Raw genomic sequence first — 21791 nt, 5'->3', positions numbered from 1 at the left:
GGAAAGATAGGAATAGTAGAGTCTCATGTTGTAGATTTACAAATTTTATACAGTTTATACAGGGATATCATTTTATTTTTACTAACATTTTTAATATTAACCTGGCTATACCTTTGGATCAACGCCGTTTGATACCCCCCCCCCTTCCACGACTGGAGTTCGATGATACTGTCGTAATTTACAAACAAATCACTTTACTAGGTATAGGAGGGAAGAAAAGTAGTTCATCCATTTACGTAAACTAGGAAATATCGCGATTTTGAGTTTGATCATTTTCATTAGGTTTTTGTTTAATCAAAATACAGTACAGTATTAACAATGAGTGTTTTTACTCTCGAACTGAGCTGTCCATGTGGACGTATTCATTATGCAGTGTATATTATACTGTGTACAGCACATTAGCGTACAATATAGAGAATGAAGTTAAATTGAAAAATAATCATGATATGGATATTTAAACACATTTTTTAAAATGGTGGCCGTTCATTTCGATACAGGCTTCAGTTCTAATGTGCATATTATCGCACTATAGACTATTGTACCTAATTCCAATTACCAGTTTCGTCCTTCGTACTAGTAACTCATGTTGAAATAATTCCGTACCTACTCTATAAAAGAGTACCTTACGTACTGTAAATTCAATCTTCACTTCTACCCGACCCGAAAAGATAAAATTACTCAGACATACTATCTACTGTCCGTCCAAGTGGTTATGTCGTAGGGTCGTAGAAAGGGATGAAGTCACGTGACAGTTAATTACTTAACGAGGCCCTTTTATTTAAGTTATTTAAAACAATTGTATAATATTACGTAAACGTCCAATTCCTAACAGAAATTAATGTTCTCAGAAAAGAGCTAAGACAGCCCAGCCACTAGCTTTAACAGAAAGGCGAATATAAGCAGGTGGGGGAAACCGGGATGCGACGTAGACAAATGGACGACAGTACCTATGCGAAAATGATTCAATATTGAAAGCTCTTTCGTCACTGGATAACGCGAACATATTTGTGGAACGTACTGTTTACGCTGAACATAAAGCTACTATGGCTGTATATGCGGTCTTGGATCTGCGTGGAGAACGGTTGAACTTCATTAGTAGAAGGGGTGGGAGTGAAGTACATTCAAAAACTCAGGTACAATAAAAATTGAAGTAAAAATAAAATGATGTCCCTGTATTTTATTTTTCATTAGCCTAAATCGCTCACAGTTGAAATTCATATCTCGTACTGTGATGTGAGATGAACCTCATTTTCTCTTTTCCCAAATCACTCAATTACTTGCACTTTTTTTCCGTAGTACAACATGTTTTCTTTTGACACTTGTAGAAGACGTTTTGCCTAGAAGTTAAACAGTACGGCCACTCGAAGAGTAGGCCATAATTCGTAAGGGTAAAGGTTTATAAAAAACACTGTGTAGAAAAATGTCGTACTAATATAATGTACAGTACTTCATATTTTTTTCTGCGAGCGAGAAAGACAGTCAGATAATCCACCAATCGGTTAATAGGGTGACGATAATCGGGGTTTTACTGTACACATATTCGGAAGAGCCACTGATTGAAGACACAGATGTTCGGTAATTTTAATGAGTACAATTATGTTTGTTCATGTGCTGAATTACCTGGCATTGCAGCATCTTACCATGAATACAGTTTTCAGTTTACCTTTATGTGATCTTTGTTGTTGTAATGTAGCCGCTGCTTGTCACATCAGAAGCGGCAACAAAATATTCTTTGGGGTATAAGGGTATTAGACACACAGACGTACTTAGATTGGTGTTAAAAAGTGTGTGTCTAATGCCTACCCACTTCACTTGCGTGATTCGGGTTCCACAGGATGGCAGGACTGTGCCCATTTTCAAGTTGCACACCACTTCGGCGGGCCACGTTATGCATGATGTGTATCTATGGATAGTTATGTCGTGTACTAGGGTGAGTGTATGTGTAAATGTTCGTGTAAGTTTAGTGTAGGGAATGGGCGAGGATGCTGAAGATGAGGAAGGGAAAAGGAGAAACCCGGTGCCGGCACATAGCCTACTCCTGTCGAATAGCACCAAAGGGGCCTCCAGGCTTAACGTCCCCATCCGACTGACGAAAAAGTTACTTCATCTGAAACAACCCAAAAGTTTCCTTGAATCGGACAAAGAAAATGATGCGGTACAGTGGTAAATGGAAGTTTTAGTTTTCTGTACTGAATTAGATCGCGATATTAGTTCTGGTTGTTTATTGTTTGCGAGAGTCGCCCTATGTAGCGTAGTCGGTATAGCACTGGCCGTCTGTGTTCGAGGTTGCGGGTTCGATTCCGGCCTAGGTCGATGGCATTTAAGTGTACTTAAATGCTACAGACTCACCTGCGACGCTGATATAACCTCGGCAGTTGCGAGCGTCGTTAAATAAACCATAATTTTTAAATTTGTTTGCGAGAGAACGTGACTCGAACATTTTGTTTCTTTCTTACAGTTCCCAACAGCATAGAAAGGAGTTATAAATTAGTGTGTATTTATAGTGTAATTTATTTTCATTTATTGGTCACTATCGAAAGGAATGTAATCAGCACAATTACGCTTATGTTTTAAATCTAGCCTAGATATGATATAAATAATAATTCTTAATTTTTAAGATATTCTGAGGAAAAGATCGTTTGAAATGTAAGTGTAGAATTAACAGTCTAAATGTATATCTGCCACAGGCGGTAGCGCGTTTGCCTGCTGATCCAGAGTTGCGCTCGGGCTGATACCTGGTTGGGTTTTTTCCGAGGTTTTCCCCAACCGTAAGGCAAATGTTAGGTAATCTACGGCGAATCCTCGGCCTCATCTCGCTATCACCAATTCCATCGACGCTAAATAATCCAGTAGTTAATACAGCGTCGTTAAATAACCAAGTAAGAAAGATTATATCTAAAGAAAACTTAGAATCCTTGTATAATATGAATATTTAGTTTCAGTCAGTGACTTTACTATTAATATATGTAAGGTGCAATTCCTTACATTACATGATTTAATATTGTACGAACGTTTTCGTCGGTTTCATACCAACATCATCAGATACAACATTCTATATAGCAATATCATCATTGCTGGGTAACTTTCGGTGCTGGACCTCGGACTCATTTCACCGGCATTATCACCTTCATCTCATTCAGACGCTAAATAACCTAAGATGTTGATAAAGCCTCGTAAAACAACCTACTAAAAAAATATCATCACTAACAGGTACATATGTCTCTACAAACCAAAATACAATATATATTAATAAGCAACAATATGATAAAAACATGATAAAAACCAACATAATTAGGACATAAATGTGTCTTTCTTGTGTGACTACACCCTATTGTCAAATGATTAAAAAGCACACGTGTGATTACAATACTTGTACAAATATGTTTGCAGGTCTTCACTGATAAAATAATAAAAAATAAAATGAAATCTGTATACTATATTGTATGAAGAGATGCATTACAGTCTTTGAACTATGTTAACTGATTTGTTCGTGCCCGTATTCTTGTTTCATCATCACTGCACGTTTTTTCTCCTTCTAAATGTATGTACGTCATAATATATAGACTGAAGTTGTGCCTTGAGTCTAATTATTCACAGTTGTTATGGATATAATTTGTATCCGACGATATATTTCAATATTAGGTTGTCATATGATGTTGATTTGCGGCATAAACGTTCATACAATATTAAATCATGTAATGTAAGGACTCGCACCTTACATATAATAATAGTAAAGTCATTGACTGAAAATAAATATTCGTATTATATATCATAGACTTTTCTGAAAATTAATCAAAATGAATTGCAAAATATTAGAATCCTTGGACAATACAGTAGCGTGCAAATTAATCCGAACAACGTAATTACTTATGCAAAAACACTCAAACGGGATAAAAAAAGGATCTAAGACATACCTCAGTAATCTATGTGGCCTCCCTTGTTCCTAATAACAGCTCTGAGACGATTTGGCATGGATTCCATTAATTTCCCACAAATATTCTTCATTTCTTCATCGCGAAACCATACACCAATGAGGGCAGAAATCATCTTCTCCTTTGTAGAACAATCCATTTTTTGCATTCTTTTTTTGCAAATTGACCACAAGTTCTCAATGGGGTTGATGTAGGGTGACTTGCCTGGCCAGGGGAGTACCTGAATATTCTTCTTGTTGAAGAATTCTGTAGTTTTTCGAGACATATGGCATGGTGCCAGGTCTTGTTGGAACATACCTCTGCCATCCGGAAATGATTTTTCCAGCTGGGGTACGATTCTGGTTTCCAATTCATCATTCCCTTGATAGGTATTAATGCTCCAGGCCCTTCATGTGTAAAACAACCCCAAAACATTACTTTAGGGGGGTATTTGGGTGCTTGTTGGAGATGAGCTGCTGTTACTTTTTCGGATCCTTTCCATACGTAAGAAACACGGTGGCCGTGGACCTCGAAATGAGACTCATCGGAAAAAAGTACATTCTTCCAGTCATTCACTGTCCAGTGTTGATGTAATTTTGCCCACATTAAGCGTTATTTGCACATAACAGGGGTTAGCAGTTGCTTCTTAATAGCCTTACGAGCCCTTTGTCCAGCTTCCAAAAGCCTACGCCGCACTGTTGTGACGTGAATATTCGCCCCAGTGGTAGCCATTAACTCGCGGGTTAATTCGACAGCAGTTAGTCTAGGATTTAATTTACTTTTCCTGACAATTAAACGATCATCTGCAGGTGAAGTCTTCCTTTTCCGGCCACAGTTTCCTTTTTTTCTGGGGTGTGATGGACCCAGTCTCCCTGTATCATTTTATGATAGAATTAACAGTAGCCAAACCGATGTGACATTCTGCAGCAATTTGCCTCTGTGTCATAGAAGAATGCTCTGCTAATGTTATAATTTTAGACCGTTTTCGTGGAGTTGTATCCATTTGTGAAGACGACAGAATGTACACAGGATTGCAGTATTAAGTCTTCAACACAACTGAAATGCTTATAAGTACAAAACGACAGGCAAAAAGTCACATATTATAAAAAAAATAATGACAGACCTTCAACAATGGAATTACACGTACTACAGATGTCAATTAAAGCGGTATGAGCAGCTGTGAGGCCAACAATGACAGAAAATGTAAAAATGTGAGGCCAACAATGACAGAAAATGTAAAAATATGTTGTGTTCGGATTAATTTGCACTCTACTGTAATTGCACCAAAGTTCTGGTCTAATCATATCCTAATTTTGACAGCAAAGAGATATGAACATGAATGACTCCATAACTTTCGGAGAGAAATGCAATCAGAATCATCATTTATAAAGAATATTGAATTGAAATTTCTCGTAGGTAAAAGAAAGAGTGATTGTCCTTCTGTGTGACCTGTGTATTCTCTTTGTGTTGCAGGTGTCCCACCTGGTACGAAACCTCCGCCTGGAGGCCATCTCCTGCCGTCAGTTACCCCTCAGAATAAGCACCGCCACTCAGGAGCGCCTCCCCTGCCTGGGGGACACACAGTGCCAGGTCCAGGTCCCGGGGTTGTTGGAGTGCCGCCTAAGCAGCCCCCGTCGAGTAGTGGATCATTTGCAGCAGCGCTCCGGAATCTGGCCAAGCAGGCCGTGCCGCCTGCGGAACGTGACACTGAAGGAGAAGCACCTCCAGCTCCACGTCAGGTGTCCCCCAAACGGGGACCACCACCTCTAGTCCGCGGAGCTTCGCCTCCTCCTACTGCCGGTCAAGATACTCGCAAAGTAGGCCATTTTGATAATATTGTGTCGGTTCGCATTAATATTCCCCAGTTACAATACCGAACATCTAATTTTTGATGATTGAAATCATGCCTGTTTAAATCCCGAAAAGTCAAAGTATATGATTATGTCTCGTGACGAGAATTTTGTACGAAATGGAAATATAAAAATTGGAAATTTATCCTTTGAAGAGGTGGAGAAGTTCAAATATCTTGGAGCAACAGTAACAAATATAAATGACACTCGGGAGGAAATTAAACACAGAATAAATAAGGGAAATGTCTGTTATTATTCGGTTGAGAAGCTTTTATCATCCAGTCTGCTGTCAAAAAATCTGAAAGTTAGAATTTATAAAACAGTTATATTACCGGTTGTTCTTTATGGTTGTGAAACTTGGACTCTCACTTTGAGAGAGGAACAGAGAGTAGGGGTGTTTGAGAATAAGGTGCTTAGGAAAATATTTGGGGCTAAGAGGGCTGAAGTTACAGGAGAATGGAGAAAGTTACACAACACAGAACTGCATGCATTGTATTCTTCACCTGACATAATTAGGAACATTAAATCCAGACGTTTTGAGATGGGCAGGGCATGTAGCACGTATGGGCGAATCCAGAAATGCATATATAGTGTTAGGTTGGGAGGCCAGAGGGAAAAAGACTTCTAGGGAGGCCGAGACGTAGATGGGAATATAATATTAAAATGGATTTGAGGGAGGTGGGATATGATGGTAGAGACTGGATTAATCTTGCTCAGGATAGGGACCAATGGCGGGCTTATGTGAGGGCGGCAATGAACCTCCAGGTTCCTTAAAAGCCAGTAAGTAAGTAAGATAGCATGCCTATTTGTTTTCCATTTATAATTAAGGTGCCGTGATAAAAAGAAAATATGTTTCTTGATTTTGACAGAAGTTTGGATCTCCTGCTTTCATTGTTAACTCTAAACCTGGATTATGGCATGATATCTGCTTACGCAGTCTTTAAAAGTCAAATATTGGTATTGGTTAGGTAATAACAGTATCTTAAAGAAATATATCACCTGTAATCAATGTAAAGTGGTTACCAAGCTTATCATTAGATCCAAGGTTAAAAAGTGAAATCCTTAGCATATTTTCCTTCAGAAGTGAAGTAAACTCGGAAGTCTCATATTATAGATTTACACCACTTAAATAGTAATATACGTTACAAGAGCAGTATGTTGAAGTTTTCATGTTCGAGGAAAAGTTTGAAAAACCGAAACGTAGTTGAGGTTTTTTAATTTCCGAGAATTGAAAGAAAACATACCGCTCGTGTATCGTACATTATTTTGTGCGAAGATCGTTTATTACATACCTGAAAGAGGAATTTCTAATTAGTTGCAATGAAATAACCATCTTGGTTCTGTTCAGTGACGGCAAATTTGCAAAACAAAAATATCTGTCTTCAACATTGTTGCTTTAAAATGTTTTCTGTGTTTACTATACTCCAGCAGGCCGTGGTATACGTCTGTCTTTTTTTCCCCCCAGTGTATGATGAGTCTGGAATCTTGTTGATTTTTTCACGGCTTCCTTAATGTTACTTGCATCACGAATGCAGTAACTTTAGTGGAGTGTAGAGTTTACTTAATTTTTGCAAATATTTAAAAACAATAATTAACAGTGCAATTTAGGTGAAATTGCAGTGGTAAGTTTCCAATTTATAATTATTACTATATTGAACGTCTCTAAAAATAATATGCTAAAGCCTAGAGCAGTAAAATCAATATGTCACTTAAGCGATAAGAAGAGGGGAAATTATTATGTGTGTTAGGTTGGGAATACTGAATGTGGAATTTTAGACTTTCCGCGGATTGGTTTTGTGCAGAAACCAAGCAAATACGCACGATCTCGCACAAAATATATTTCTTGATTTTGACAGAAGTTTGGATCTCCTGGATTATGGCATGACATTTGCTTACGCAGTCTTTACAAGTCAAATATTGGTATCGGTTAGGTAATAACAGTATCTTAAAGAAATATATCACCTGTAATCATTGTAAAGTGCTTACCAAGCTTATCATTAGATCCAAGGTTAAAAAGTGAAATCCTTAGCATATTTTCCTTCAGAAGTGAAGTAAACTCGGATGTCTCATATTATAGATTTACAGCACTTAAAAGAATATTTTGTCAGAGTGAGAGGGTCTCTAGTAAAAATTTACTGACCATATTGTGGACTGGCATGAATTGAAGGGCTGGTGGAAGAAGGACCTATCTCGCTTTTTTAAACCTCTGAGAGAAAAGACTCTTCTTCCACTAAGGAGGCAAGCATTAAGTCAATAGAAAAAATAACAAGGTTAAGCATATTTCACAAAAACATAATGAAGAAATAAAAAAATTCGTGAGCGAGCACAACTAGGTGATGCCTGCAAAATTAATAAATGAAAATAATTTATATGGAAGAAGGGATGGGCCCTTCTTCATAAATGGTCTTTAGTAATACAGACGTGGACAAATTATTAGACTAAATTAATTATATGTGCAACGAAGCTGTATTTATCGGTAGAAATAATGAACATAAATGTATTTTGCACAGATATAATGAAGAGAAAATTGAGTATTGAGGTTATTAATATTTTGTGAACATTCCCTTACTCTTTATTAACACGTTGATTTTGTCAGGGATGCTGGAAACCAAAGTTTGACACTTTCTTTGAATATCAGTATCATTTAGCCAGATTTAAGACAGTGCTTAAATGAGTCCATGTTTTGTTGTAAGCCTCTTTTTATTCACTTCCTTCTTTAGTATAGATCACAGATTTTCAATTTCGTTCATGTCCGGTCTTCTTGCAGGCCATGGGAGAATATCTTCTGCAGTATATAATTAAAACACCAATAGCACCGACATAGCCAGAAAAAAATATACTTAACCACTGGAAAAATATACCAGAAGATGTAAACAATCATATTTACAACAATAGAGACTCTGTGAATTATACTGATAGTTGATATGACGAATTATATTATGTTTCCAAGAAAACGTTTTAGTCTAATAATTTGTCCACGTCTGTATGTTAGAAAAAATTCCTGTTCAGAGTAATAATTATTTCTTGTAATGTAATTGATTTAATTTCACCCATTTTTAAATTTTGTTAACTTCATTCATAGGCCATGAAGTAACTAAATTTTCAGATGGGTGTTACAGTAATTTCTAGCACACTAACACAAGTTCATACCGATTTCCTTGTTATGCTAGTGGAAGAGAGTAAAGACATTGCGATGATGGCTCTGGATTCAAGGGAAGCTTAGTCCTCGGTCATCTAGAAGGCAGCTTTCATTTGTTCTACTCTCACCCGAATTTGAAATGCCCATGGTTTCATGATATGGATCTACAGATCACTGACGAAATCATTTGAGAATTATTGTGACATGTGACATAGTATTGTGTGCATTTTTAACAATATTAAGAATACGTGATCTGTTAGTGGTGACCCGTAATTACAAAACTCACTACTACCACTAGATGGCTTTTAAGTTGTATTACTGGAATTGGCAGAACATTTCAATGATTCCCTTCCAAAATTCAGTGAAGATCAGTCTGTAACTTGTTAAAACAAGCGTGCAAAAAACTTTCGAAACACAGAATCATCTACAAATCACACAGACCATGACCTGCTTTTGAGATGCAGTGGATCAGGTACCTAAGAAAATGGTGCTGTAGATTTTTTGGCGGACGTCTAAATATTCTGTGCTTATTTGCAAGGCTGTTTGTTGGGAAAGTTTTGAGGTAAATTTGTTGTCTTCATGTGATTCCTTGGAATGAAGTGAACTGTGTCAAATGTAGGGAAACTTTCTGCAGCAATATAGCAATGGCCTTGTCACAGTACATGTCATTATTGTGGTTGTAATCACCAGCCTAAACAATTTGTGAGCGAGATAATACAGGTGCAATCTGTAGATAAGGAGTTACATGACTTACTGGTAGCTGAATGTGAGTGGAAAAGTAAAGGCTGGTTCACAATAAACCGGAACGAGAACCAGAGTGAAAACGAGAAGCAGAGGACGTGAATATGAAAATTTTTGATTCACAATAAACCGAGAATGTAGACGACTATGCATATCGATATGCATGTCAATAACGATATGTAAAGTCGATATTACGCATTCTGATGTTAGTTGTGTATAATTGACCAATGGCGTTCTCTCATGAGTACAAGGCAGCCAACATAAACATAGGTTAACCAACTTCAAAATTTCAGCGGTACTATAAATATGCCCATGCATCTTTATTATCACAAACTATTTTAAGTCTACCATAACGGAAAAATAATTAGAGAAGAAACATTTGTAATAGAACAAAAATGAACACAACAGTAGTTATTGAATTGAAGCGTGAATATGTAGTGTGTAATACAACCAATACAGTAATAAAATATGATTCACTTACGATCGGTGTTCAAAGATGCAGCTTTTGAAAGCCACGTATTCTCCTTCATTTTCTCATCTTTATACGAGGCGCGCCGCTTATCATAAACGTGAGGATTTTCCTCAACACTCAATATTAGAATCTCATCAAATAAAACTTGCTGCATGATGCACAGTACAGAACAAAATAATGCATAGGTTATGTCACGGTCTTCTTGCTACAAAATATACGACGACAAAATAGCTTTTAGATGGCAATAGAATGAATCTAGTGGGCTGTGATCGGAAACGTGAACGCCAAAGTTGAAACTTGGCCAACTCTCCGTTCCCGATCCTGGGCTCCGGCAAGCTTTTCGTTAATTGTGAATGCTCACATTCAAATGTACACATTTTAACAGTTTTACCGTTTTCGTTTTCGTTCCGATTCTCGTTTCCTGTTTATTGTGAACAGCCTTAATATTCACTCAAAGTATAGTCAAATATTAAAACTAAGTACTTTGTTCCCTGTCCTCATGTAATTATTTGGTGTGTAGGAACGTGGAGCCTCTGCACATGAGCAGCCTGTGACGTCACGAGGTGGAGCGTCATCTCGTCCTCCAGATGAAGGCCCGATGTACGCAGGAACTAGCGGTCGCAGCAGTGCAGGAGGCTCCGTACCTGCTTCTTCTGAAATCCGTGGTTTCCAGCCCTACCGACCTGAAGATTCTGCTCACAGAATTGGTCAGCACCCCCCTGCTCCGGCCCCCTTTGGCCTGGATCCGGCAGCTGCAGCAGCATACAATCCGTACCACCACGGCCTATACCCTTCACCACATCTGCAGCATGCATACAGGCAAATGACAGATTTCTCTATATCACATTTTTCTTCCTCCCCCCCCCCCTTCTTGTTTTCTTCTACCCTTCACTTTATTTTTTTCCCCCTCTTTCTTCATATATTTTCCTTCATTGTTTTTCTTTGTTTCTCTCTCTTTAGTTTTTTTTTTTTTACTTTCCTATTATCCATTCCACCTCTGTGTAGTAACGGTTAGCATGTCTGACTATAAAACGAGCGGTCCCAGGTTCAAATCCTGGTTGAGGTTTTCCCCCCAGCCCTTTAAGAGCAAATGCTTGGTAACTTTCGATGCTGGACCCTGGACTCATTTCACTGACATTACCACTCAGATGCTAGATAACCATTACTGTTGATAAAGCATTGTAAAATGAAACAACTTAAAAAAACTACTATCCATCTTACCATTGTTCTTGATTTTTCTTAACATTCTCTTATATTTATTCTCTATTTATTTTCTTTCTTGCCTCTTTCCTGTCTTTTTTTATTTTTCTTGTTACACGGTCTGTACCTGATCACCAGGCTTCGAGACTTCGGACCCGATAGAGCTGTTCAGTGGGAAATCCGCATAACGGCCTACTGAGTATAGTGGTAAAGCGTACAGTGGGTGGGGGTACTGTAGAATGAATGCCAACAAATACGCAAAGGAAAACGCTCTGGATTTGAAGGTTCTGACGAATAATTTGGTTTTCATACAAACTGTGTCTGAAACTATTACACGGTTAGAAAAGTCAGAGCAAGAGATGCCGGTAGCCCTCAAATTAGTTGAGGAAATGACACAGAGAATTAATGAGGCATCAAGTACACCGGTTACTGAACGTGTAAAACAGAAGTGGAAATCAATTTTATGTAAAAATAACGGATATGGAACATTGTGTATTATGAACAGCAAATTAGTGGACATAGAGTCACCAGAGAATAAAGAACTGTCTCTTAGAGACTGCAATGATGTTATTAGGTTTTTTCGTTTTGTTCCTATCACGTCATGCGATGTAGAGCGCAGCTTTTCGCAGTACAAACTGTGTTTGGCAGATCAACGAAAAAGATTTACGTTTGAGACACTGAGAATGTATCTTGTAGTACATTGCAATTCGGTACTGCAACTGCACTTCCTAAAGACGACCAACAGGATAAATGAAGAAATTAAAATTGCTACATGCTTATTTCCACTATTAACACTGTGTGTAATTAAACACAGATGCTTATAAAAGACAGGAGAATAAATGCTTTTCACATTCTTTTGACATTGTCATTGTGTAATGTATATTTACTTTCAGAATGTACAATGTGTGTTTCCCCATACTACCGTACTCTACTCTAAACAGCAATGTTGTTACCTCAACACATCTCTACCTTTGACTACCTGCAGTGAGTCAACAACCTATAGTACATGCACAGTAAACTTATTGTAGCCTATCGGGTCCCAAGTCTCGAAGCCTGCTGATCACATGCATATAAATACACTCTTGAAGTATCATGAAGATGATAGTGATGAAATATTTCATCCTCCAGATATTCTTTCATAATGAATTTATATTACGCTCATAGAAATACTTGCATGGATAACCGAATATTCAGTTTCCAGTATCATTGCATTAAAATGCTTTTAAGAGGAGCACTTGTGTGTGAATGATAGGTCAGACTAAATTCACTTGGAACAATGTCTGAGTGCTGAATTAAAGTGATTAAAGTTCCAGTCAGTTCCAAAACATAAGTATACAGTTTATGGGAAAGTATTTGCTTCTTAACTTGTTTATATATGTAAAAGTATGATCTCAGTTCTGTTTTATTTAATTCTTTCTTACACATTTATTTATATTGTAGGTTGGAAGAGCAGTTATATCTAGAGAGGATGCTTAGGCCGCCTCTGTTTCCTCCAATACCTCCTTCATATCCTCTGTATGGGCTGAGGTACTCTCCAGATATGTTAACTACGCCAATGGGCCTCATTCCTCCATCAATGCACGAAAGGTAAGTTCTTCTGAGTGTCAACTTGAACATGATACGAGGAAGTAATTATCATCTATCTTATTATTACATTGACTTGCTGCTTACTGAAAGAGGTTTCAAGCAATATGTTTAAAAAATTCACTATTATGTAAAAATAAAAGTACAGAAACTTGATTTTGCTCTTAGTTGTATCTTAAGTAAAGTTTACCTGTTTGAAATGTGCAGCATTTTAAGCTGCATCTTAAGATTGTTACAACGTGTTCATAATATGTGCGTCCGTTTCGTCTGCAATATTCGTCGGGCTGATCACGTAACACCTTCCCTCGAAATGTTGTCCTGGCTCTGTCTAGAAGATCGTAGGAAAATCCACTGTCTTTCCCTTCTCTTTCACATATTGCATTTCTCCACTCCTGTCTATCTTGCGTCTCGTTTTCAAAATTTATCCACCCATCATAACCTAGACACACGATCACAACACTCCTCAATATTATCCATTCCCTCCCACCGAACATCCTCATATTCATCTTCTTTCACTGTGGCTGTTCCTCGGCTTTGGAATTCCCTACCGAGTAATGTCAGGGACTGTCAGACATCAAACCAATTTAAGAATAGGCTAACGAAATATTTTTCTAACAATTCTTGTTAACAATAATAGCTCTTGTCCACACCTGTGGAGTAACGGTCAGCACGTCTGGCTGCGAAACCAGGTGGCCCGGGTTTGAATCCTGGTCGGGGCAAGTTACCTGGTTGAGGTTTTTTTCTGGGGTTTTCCCTCAACCCAATACGAGCAAATGCTGGGTAACTTTCGGTGCTGGACCCCGGACTCATTTCACTGACATTATCACCTTCATATCATTTAGACGCTAAATAACCTAGATGTTGATACAGCATCGTAAAGTAACCCAATAAAATAAAAAATAAAAAAATAATAGCTGTTTCAGGTTTCTCAATGTTTAATGGTTATATATATCACAGATAAATATCTGAATTATCTCATTATTATTATTATTATTATTATTATTATTATTATCATCATCATCATCATCATCATCATCATCATCATCATCATCATCATCACTATTTCTTACCAATGTTTATTATTGTCACACTAACATTACTTATCCAACTTTCATTATTTACTTTCATGTTGTTTTATGGTCTAGATATTAATGTAATAACTATGTAACCAATTGTATTCAATTAGAATTAGAGTCTGGCTGGGCGGAAGAGAAGGCCTACTGGCCTTAGCTGTGCCAGATTAAATAAATAAATTATTATTATTATTATTATTTGAACTCTCTCTCTCTCCCCTTTTCCTCCTCTTTTATTTGTTTCATTCTGAATGTTTTAATATTTTTAGTTCATGCATTACAATTTGTAATCCAGCTCCAGTTGTTATAGAAGTTACCTGTTCATCTGAATGTAGTATTGGTTTCAGAATTCTTGTTGAAGTCAACTGAATATCATGTTCTACTTTTGCTTTGCGGTTTTATTAATTTTTCATGCGACTCATAATTTCTTAGTACAGCAATGGTAAATTCGGATTATAAGATAGTACTGATAAGTGAAATAGTAATTCAAACTTCACAAATTGTCTTTAAAGAGAATATTCTATGTCCTTTGTAATTTGTTCATGTGATGCTGACTGCATAATGCATGTTTCGATTATTTAAATGGTAATATGGATGTTGATTGGTGACATTTTTAAGAGTTAGAGCAATATAATGACAGCCAATTATCTATCAGTTTCAAATATATTTATACAAAGGTTGTTTTCTCAAATAATCTTGAAGAGGATTCTAATGAAAACACTTATGTGAAATACAAACTTATTGCAGAAGAATCTGAATGTGAGAAGTATACATATTAAATTTGATTTCATAAATAAATACGTAAGATGAAAACTTATCGATTAAGAACTTACTGCAAATAGTAGTAATTTATGGCCCGGTTTCTTCAACCTTTGTTAAATTATAACAGTGTGTTATTCTATTTTAACTGTAAACTTAACAGCTGAAGCATTTCTTCAACTACTGTTAGTAGTAACAGGCTGTTAAAAACCTATGTTAATTTAACTGCCCAATTTCATGCCGTTAAATCATTTAACTCTCTGTTAGCATAGAAGTATCCAATATGGCTGGTGTGTTAGATGCTGAACTTATATATCTGCATTATTTAGAAAATGATATCCATGAATACATAAACAGAGGGGATGATTTCTGTGATTTGACAGACCAGAAGTTCATACAAAGGTAAAGGCTATTTTCTGCCAAGCCTCACTTTTCGCTTTCAACTTAGATCCGTTTGTTTGTTTATTCTCATTAATTGGTTTATACTGCGAAATAATTTCCAGCAGAAGGCTTCTCTAGAACAAAGAGAAATTAGTCCCACGATTTATTTTTGTTCCAGTGTTTTCCATTTCACAACAGCAATACCAATAAGGCACTCCACGCTATTGTGATACAGACGTGGAAAGAAGCAGAAATCAAACCTGACAGAATAAAAAGACTTCTATCCTCTCTGAATCAAATAATGGAAACAAGCGAGAATCGCAATTGTCAGAGTTCAGAAAACAGAAGTGAGCCTATAGTTGGTTATAGGTTATGGTTAAACTCTAGAATCTCTGGTCCTAACAGAGAATAGACAAACAGAATGTTAAAATGTGAAATGTAAAGTTGAAGAAACGCAATATTTTTAACAGCAATTCATACTTTTAACTTACGGTTAGTTAACGCTATGTTAGGTGCATTTTAACAAAGGTTGAAGAAACCAGGGCTATTTGTATTAAATTATTTACAGATGAAGTGTTCATATGTTTCTGGTCTTAAAATCTGGCAATCCTGGATCTGAGCTTGATAGAGACAGAGTTATTGTAACGTAGGTGATGAAATTAAGACATATGTTGGGCAGTTTATTTTAGAACATTTCTTTCTTTGCCTTAGATGAAAACAGCACTGATTTATCTGATGTGTTAACTTTATGTCGCCCTGCATGTGCCATACAGATTGAAGCTGGAGGAAGAGCACAGGGCTCGGGAAACCCAGAGGCTTAGGGATGAAGAAAAGGAGCGTGAGCAAGAGAGAGAGCGCGAGAGAGAGAGGGAACGAGAGAGAGAAAAAGAAAGAAGGGAAAAATCACGGCGGAGTCCACGTGCGTCACCAAGTCACCATCAGGAACCGCCAGGTGAGGGCCATTGTTCTTCTTACTTTCAGAAGATGACGATGACGAAGATGCCTGATGGCCTTAACTACACCAGAATGAATAAATAAATGTTTGAACTCTTCTTTAATTTCACTAATGACGTAAAATGGGTTGGTGGAGCCTCACCACGGTTCCGTTTGTGCGTGTTTGTTCCAGCTAGGAAGGCGCCCATAGGGGGAGCACGAGATCGAGCCTGCAGTGATCCACCACGAGGTCCCCCTCCTCTGATTGCACCAGGCTCTATCCCTACCCCCACCGCCGTTACCCTTCCACCACCACTACACCCCATTCCTCCAAACCAGAATCAGCCCGAAGCTGACCTCCTACCTCCACATGCAGGAAAAAACCTGCCGCCCTCCTCACATCTAAGACTGCACCCTCACACCCCTCCGTCTCACCCTCTGGTTCCTCACCATCCCCATACACCGCCTTCCCATCATCATCCCCACACTCCTCCTGGACCGCATCACCACCACCCGCACACGCCACCCGGCTCCCATGCCTTGGTGCCCCCGCCACACCACCCACACACTCCGCCATCCCATCCGCTGGCACATCACCCACATACACCCCCTGCACCCCATTCTCTGACACCGCACACTCCAACACCCCCGTCAGTCCACCCTTCCACCACGCCCCCCACCTCCTTATACCACCATACTTCTAGTCAGCAGCATGCCTCTCCGGCGGCGACATCTGTACAACGTACAAATAGTGGCAATTCGACGCCAGGACGATCCTCCGCAAGCAGCAAGGACACACCTGGGGTTGTTACCACACCTGCCTCCTCTGGATTTGTACGTCCTTTCGAGGACAACTTCCCTCAGCAGCACGGCAGCAATAGACGTTCACCAATAATACCCCCCATGCCACCTAGCTCTCACTCGAATCCTTCTCCAGGGGACAGCAACTCCATTACCAAGCTACATCACCCACAACAACCACCGTACCACCCTAGTGGCGCACAGGATGCTGGTGGACGGAGTGCAATGCCACATCAACACAGAGGACCGCCCCCAAGTGTACAGTCAGTGAAAGAAAACAGTGGGAGTGTTAATAAACTAGCAGCAGTAGCAGTGAATCCGAGCGAGAACATTTCGGTGTCAACAGTCCGCAAGCATTCCTCAACGTCCCCGTCACGCGGAGGCAGTGCCGGCTGTGGGCAGATGGAGGTCAGCTGTCATCCGCAGACCATGGCACCGTCCCCAACAACGATGAGCTCGTCAGATCACATTACATCATCACAGCAACAGCAGCCACCCCCTCCAACATTTCAGCAACCTATAATGAGTCAGATGTTGGCATTGCCTTCACCCACCTCAAATCGAATGTCTCCAAATAGCATCCCACACCAACCGTCTCCATATCACCCGCAGCCTGCACAGTCCAGTCTGAACCATCATCAACCACCCCAGCACCATCCTTATGTACATACCGCAGTCCCGAGTCACCAGAACCATATCCAGGCCCAGCCAGCGTCGTTACTTAACCAGCCACAACAGCAGATCAGTGCTCCACATCAACATCTGCCTGCCTCCTCAGCCAGCTCCATCCAGTCGTCGCATCAGTCTGTGCAGCTGGTGCAGACAACTGCACAGCCGCCACCCCCACCTGTGTCCTCCCAGCAGACAAACAGTGCTGTAGCGTACCAAACATGTTTAAACACGTCTCCAGGAAGTATGAACAGGGAACAGTCATTGCCCCCAGTGTCAAGCCACCAGGGCTCTTTGCACATACTGAACTCTTCACCTGGTCAGCACCAAGGCTCTGTCACTCCGCTACACCAAGCAAATCAGCATCATGGAGCGATACTCCCAGCGAATTCAAGTCTGCAGCATCAGACAACACAGAACACGAGTGGTCATCATCCACCTAGCCAACTTCAAGGGTCTTCCCAACCGATCATGAGCTCTGTGCCATCGTCAAGCAGTGCAATAACAAACCAATCCTCAACAGTATTAGCGCCAGCAAGTGGAAATGGACCTGTAGTGTCTGTGCCGGCAGCCGTTCTCAATGTGCCAGATGCGGCTAAAGTTTTAGCAGCTGTTTCCACGAACAAGGAAGGAACAACCAGCATGTCTGTCTGGGACTACCACTACCTCAGTCGCAGTATCACTAACCATCGTGTAAGTAATTAAAATATCAAGTAGCAGTATCGGGTTTTATTTTTAACATATTAAAACAATTTATTACATAAAAGATCATGATAAATAATACTTTAATTGAACGTGTTAATTCCTTTAACTATTTAGGTTATAACCTCTCTTACATCACTGATGAAGATATGTCAAACAAAATATCTAAATTTATAAAAATCACTGGCGTCATTAACGCCGTCTTCAAATCCTCCCATGTTCAGAAACATACAAGGCTAAAGGTATATAAAACACTAGCTCGACCGGTCCTCACTTATGGTAGCGAGGCATGGACAATCAGAAAAGCTGATGAGCACAGGCTGACAACAGCTGAAATGAGGTTCATGCGACGAACAGCAGGATGCTCTTTGCTGGAACACCGTAAAAATGTGGACATATTGCAGGAACTAAAAATGGATCCTATAGTTAATTTTGTTCAGCAATATCGACTACAGTGGAAAAAACATGTCGAAAGGATGGATCGCACTAGATGGCCTAAACAGATTCTTACTTATGTACCAAGAGGAAAGAGGAAATTGGGAAGACCACGAAAGCGCTGGCATGAGACCGTAACAGATCCTGTAGGGTCTAATACGTGAGGGATATGATGATGATGTTTACATAAAAACCTTCATTGACTCTCACAGTCTTTGTTTAATCACTTTAATATATGAATAATATAGAATAAATCAAGTGTTGTTCACATATTAAACAAAGATTGTGGCAGTCATTGAAGGGTTTCATATAATAAATTATTTTATGCTCGACCATGCCAACATGTAGTAATTATACACCTGCTAGCAGCCCCTTAATGCATGTCATTAAAGTACACCTACTCATTAAAATACAGGTGTTCAGCCAATGCTACTCATTAAAGTACAGGTGTTCAGCCAATGACAAGTCAGCTTTGTACCGTTATAAAACCGCAAGTATCGATTATTCTCGGATATGCAATCGAAAGAGAATTAGCGAAAAGTCACGGAGGCTGGAAATCCAATACTGTCGCAGAAGGTTATGTTCTGTTACTATAATAATTAGCATTAATTGTAAATAATATTCAAATAAATTCAATTTGTCATTTCGTTTTTCAATTCTAAATCATTTTCCAAGTTATATGAGACTAACGTTCATTCTTATTCTGTGCCAAAGTCAATGACATTCGGCCTCGGAAAAAATCAATACTTTCGCGTCTGCGCACATCTCACAATTCAGGTCGGTTCCACTCCTCACATAACCATAACTTATGAATAATTTCAAGTTAGAAATATGGTCGAGCATAAAAAGTCGTATGAAACTTGCCTATAATGGTAATTAAGACGCTCGTATGAAAATTATGAAACTCGCTTGCGCTCGTTTCATAAACAAACATACTCGCGTCTTAATTACTACCATTATAGGCTCGTTGCATAATGTACTATATACACATGACTTGTCGGTTCAATATGTTCTCAAAACTTTAACATTTTTATCAGATTTGATACTTTGAAATTACAAAAGAAATATGAAAGTCGACCTAATTTTAATTAGAGGAATTTATCCTTAATACATATAAATTCATATCTTAATAGGCATACACCGATAGTCAGCTGTATATTAAAATGGAATTTCAAGACTCAGTAATTTTTTCTTACAAAAAATTTAGCTTTGAAATGTTACTCATGAAAAATAGGAAAAGTGTTAGACCGAGCATATTTTAGAGGAATATATAATTTATTTACTGTTCAAAAATATATATTTCGTATTATTTGATAATTGTTTTACTATAATTTTTTGAAGGGAATAAGAAAGAAAGAAAAAAAGAAATGACTTTTATAGTATTAGCTATTATTTAATAATATATAAATATACAGATCTACTGTAACTGCTACCATATATTCAAGTTTCGTAAGAAAGTAATTTCCTAAATGACGTCCGATTCATTTGTTTTATGTGCAGAGTATATTTTCACTTACCCTTACTTTCTTCTTAAAAATAATATCTTCATAAAACTGAGAAGCAACGTTATATTTATATAAAAAACTTAATAATCTCAGACAATTAGAGAGGGACTAGCAATAAAGGAAGTTCTGATAGTGATAGTGAAAAGTTCTGTCACTTCTTCGTTCCTTCTTAATTGCTTAAGATATCATGACGTCATAGAAGCTAGCAGTATAAGGAGCAAAAATGGGTATGACAGACAGTGAATTATAGAAAGGAATTTAAATGCAATCTGTTGACCTTTAACGGCAATGTTGTCTGCAGTTGCGAGACAGTTTTTAATGTTATAAAGGGTGTGGCAAAACATTCTCCCTAATTTAAAGTTTAAATAAAAAACAGGTGGATCAAAATAAGGAAAGTTTATTAATATGAATGGTATCTTAACAGTGGGAATTTTTCATTTTTTTAATAACGTGTCTCTCAAGTGGTGTCCGAACTATCAATGCATTGTTGAATGCGACTTCAGAAATTCTGCATCACTCTAAGTTAGCATTTCTTGAGGAATAAGACCAATTTCTTCCTGTAATGCATTTCTCAGGTCTGGCAATGTCCTCGGCCGATGTTTGAACACCTCAGCCTTAAGATGCCCACATAGAAAAAAAATCTCAGGGTGCAAGGTCTGGTGATCGTGCTTCATCACTAAAAAGGACCACAGCATCTTCAGCATCTGCATTACACATTTTCACTTATTGGGATGCGTGAATCATCAAAATTTCCGATATTGAAGTGGACAGAACCCTCGTGAACTTCATGAAAAACCTCTACATAACGACCGTGTTACTGCATGGTGCGCAGTTGCAAGAGTCGGGATACTTGGTCCTTACTTTTTTGAAGAGGATGGTGCTACTGTGACAGTGAACTCTCAGCGGTACACTTTTATGATCAACAATTTTTTGGCACCAAGACTCAATGCGCTGCAGATTGACCAGGCATGGTTTCAGCAGGACGGAGCCACCTCTCACACAGTTCAGATTTCTCTCCAAGTCCTGAGACAGATGTTTCACGTGGCGACATCCCCTGGCCAGCACGATCACCAGACCTTGCACCTGCTATGTTTTTCTCTGGGGGCATCTTAAGGCAGAGGTGTTCAAACATCGGCCGAGGACTTTGCCAGACCTAAGAAATGCAATACAGGAAGAAATTGGTCTTATTCCTCAATAAATGCTAGTTAGAGTGAGGCAGAATTTCCGAAGTCGCATTCAACAATGCATTGATAGTGAAGGACACCACTTGAGAGACATGTTATTCAAAAAATGAAAAATTCCCACTGTTAAGATACCATTCATTTGTAAATTTTTATACTGAACAACAATGTAATTTTATTATCTCAACAATAACTCTTCACTTTCTACAATTCAATTTCACTCCCATCAACAATGGGATTTGCTCTCCACACAGTAACACAGTATTCGTTAGTGCACTCCACAGACGACAATGACAATTTACTTGGACTATTACGAACAACAATGAACTGTTAATCTTATCTAATAATCACAAAGCACTATTTACAATACAGAACTGTCAGTTCTCAGTTCACAGCTCGTTTGCCTTGGCTAGTTCTTCTAGCTCAGTCACTCGCGTTCACAGAATCTCGAACCC

General features: G+C 38.6%; 1 protein-coding gene across 1 annotated transcript in view; it reads left to right on the top strand.

Annotated features, from left to right (window-relative positions):
- LOC138695761 (uncharacterized) overlaps positions 1 to 21791 on the top strand; it is a 223861-nt gene that overhangs the window by 186974 nt on the left and 15096 nt on the right. Inside the window, exons 12-16 of the mRNA XM_069819941.1 lie at positions 5385 to 5728; positions 10634 to 10932; positions 12754 to 12900; positions 15884 to 16062; positions 16237 to 18206. Of these exons, the coding sequence (XP_069676042.1) occupies positions 5385 to 5728; positions 10634 to 10932; positions 12754 to 12900; positions 15884 to 16062; positions 16237 to 18206 (2939 nt within the window). The remainder of the gene's footprint in view (positions 1 to 5384; positions 5729 to 10633; positions 10933 to 12753; positions 12901 to 15883; positions 16063 to 16236; positions 18207 to 21791) is intronic.

This window comes from Periplaneta americana, chromosome 3 (assembly GCF_040183065.1).
Source record: "Periplaneta americana isolate PAMFEO1 chromosome 3, P.americana_PAMFEO1_priV1, whole genome shotgun sequence".
Classification (NCBI taxonomy): domain Eukaryota; kingdom Metazoa; phylum Arthropoda; class Insecta; order Blattodea; family Blattidae; genus Periplaneta; species Periplaneta americana.
The sequence above is the reverse complement of the archived record's forward strand: the minus strand, read 5'-3'. Positions and strand labels throughout refer to the sequence as shown.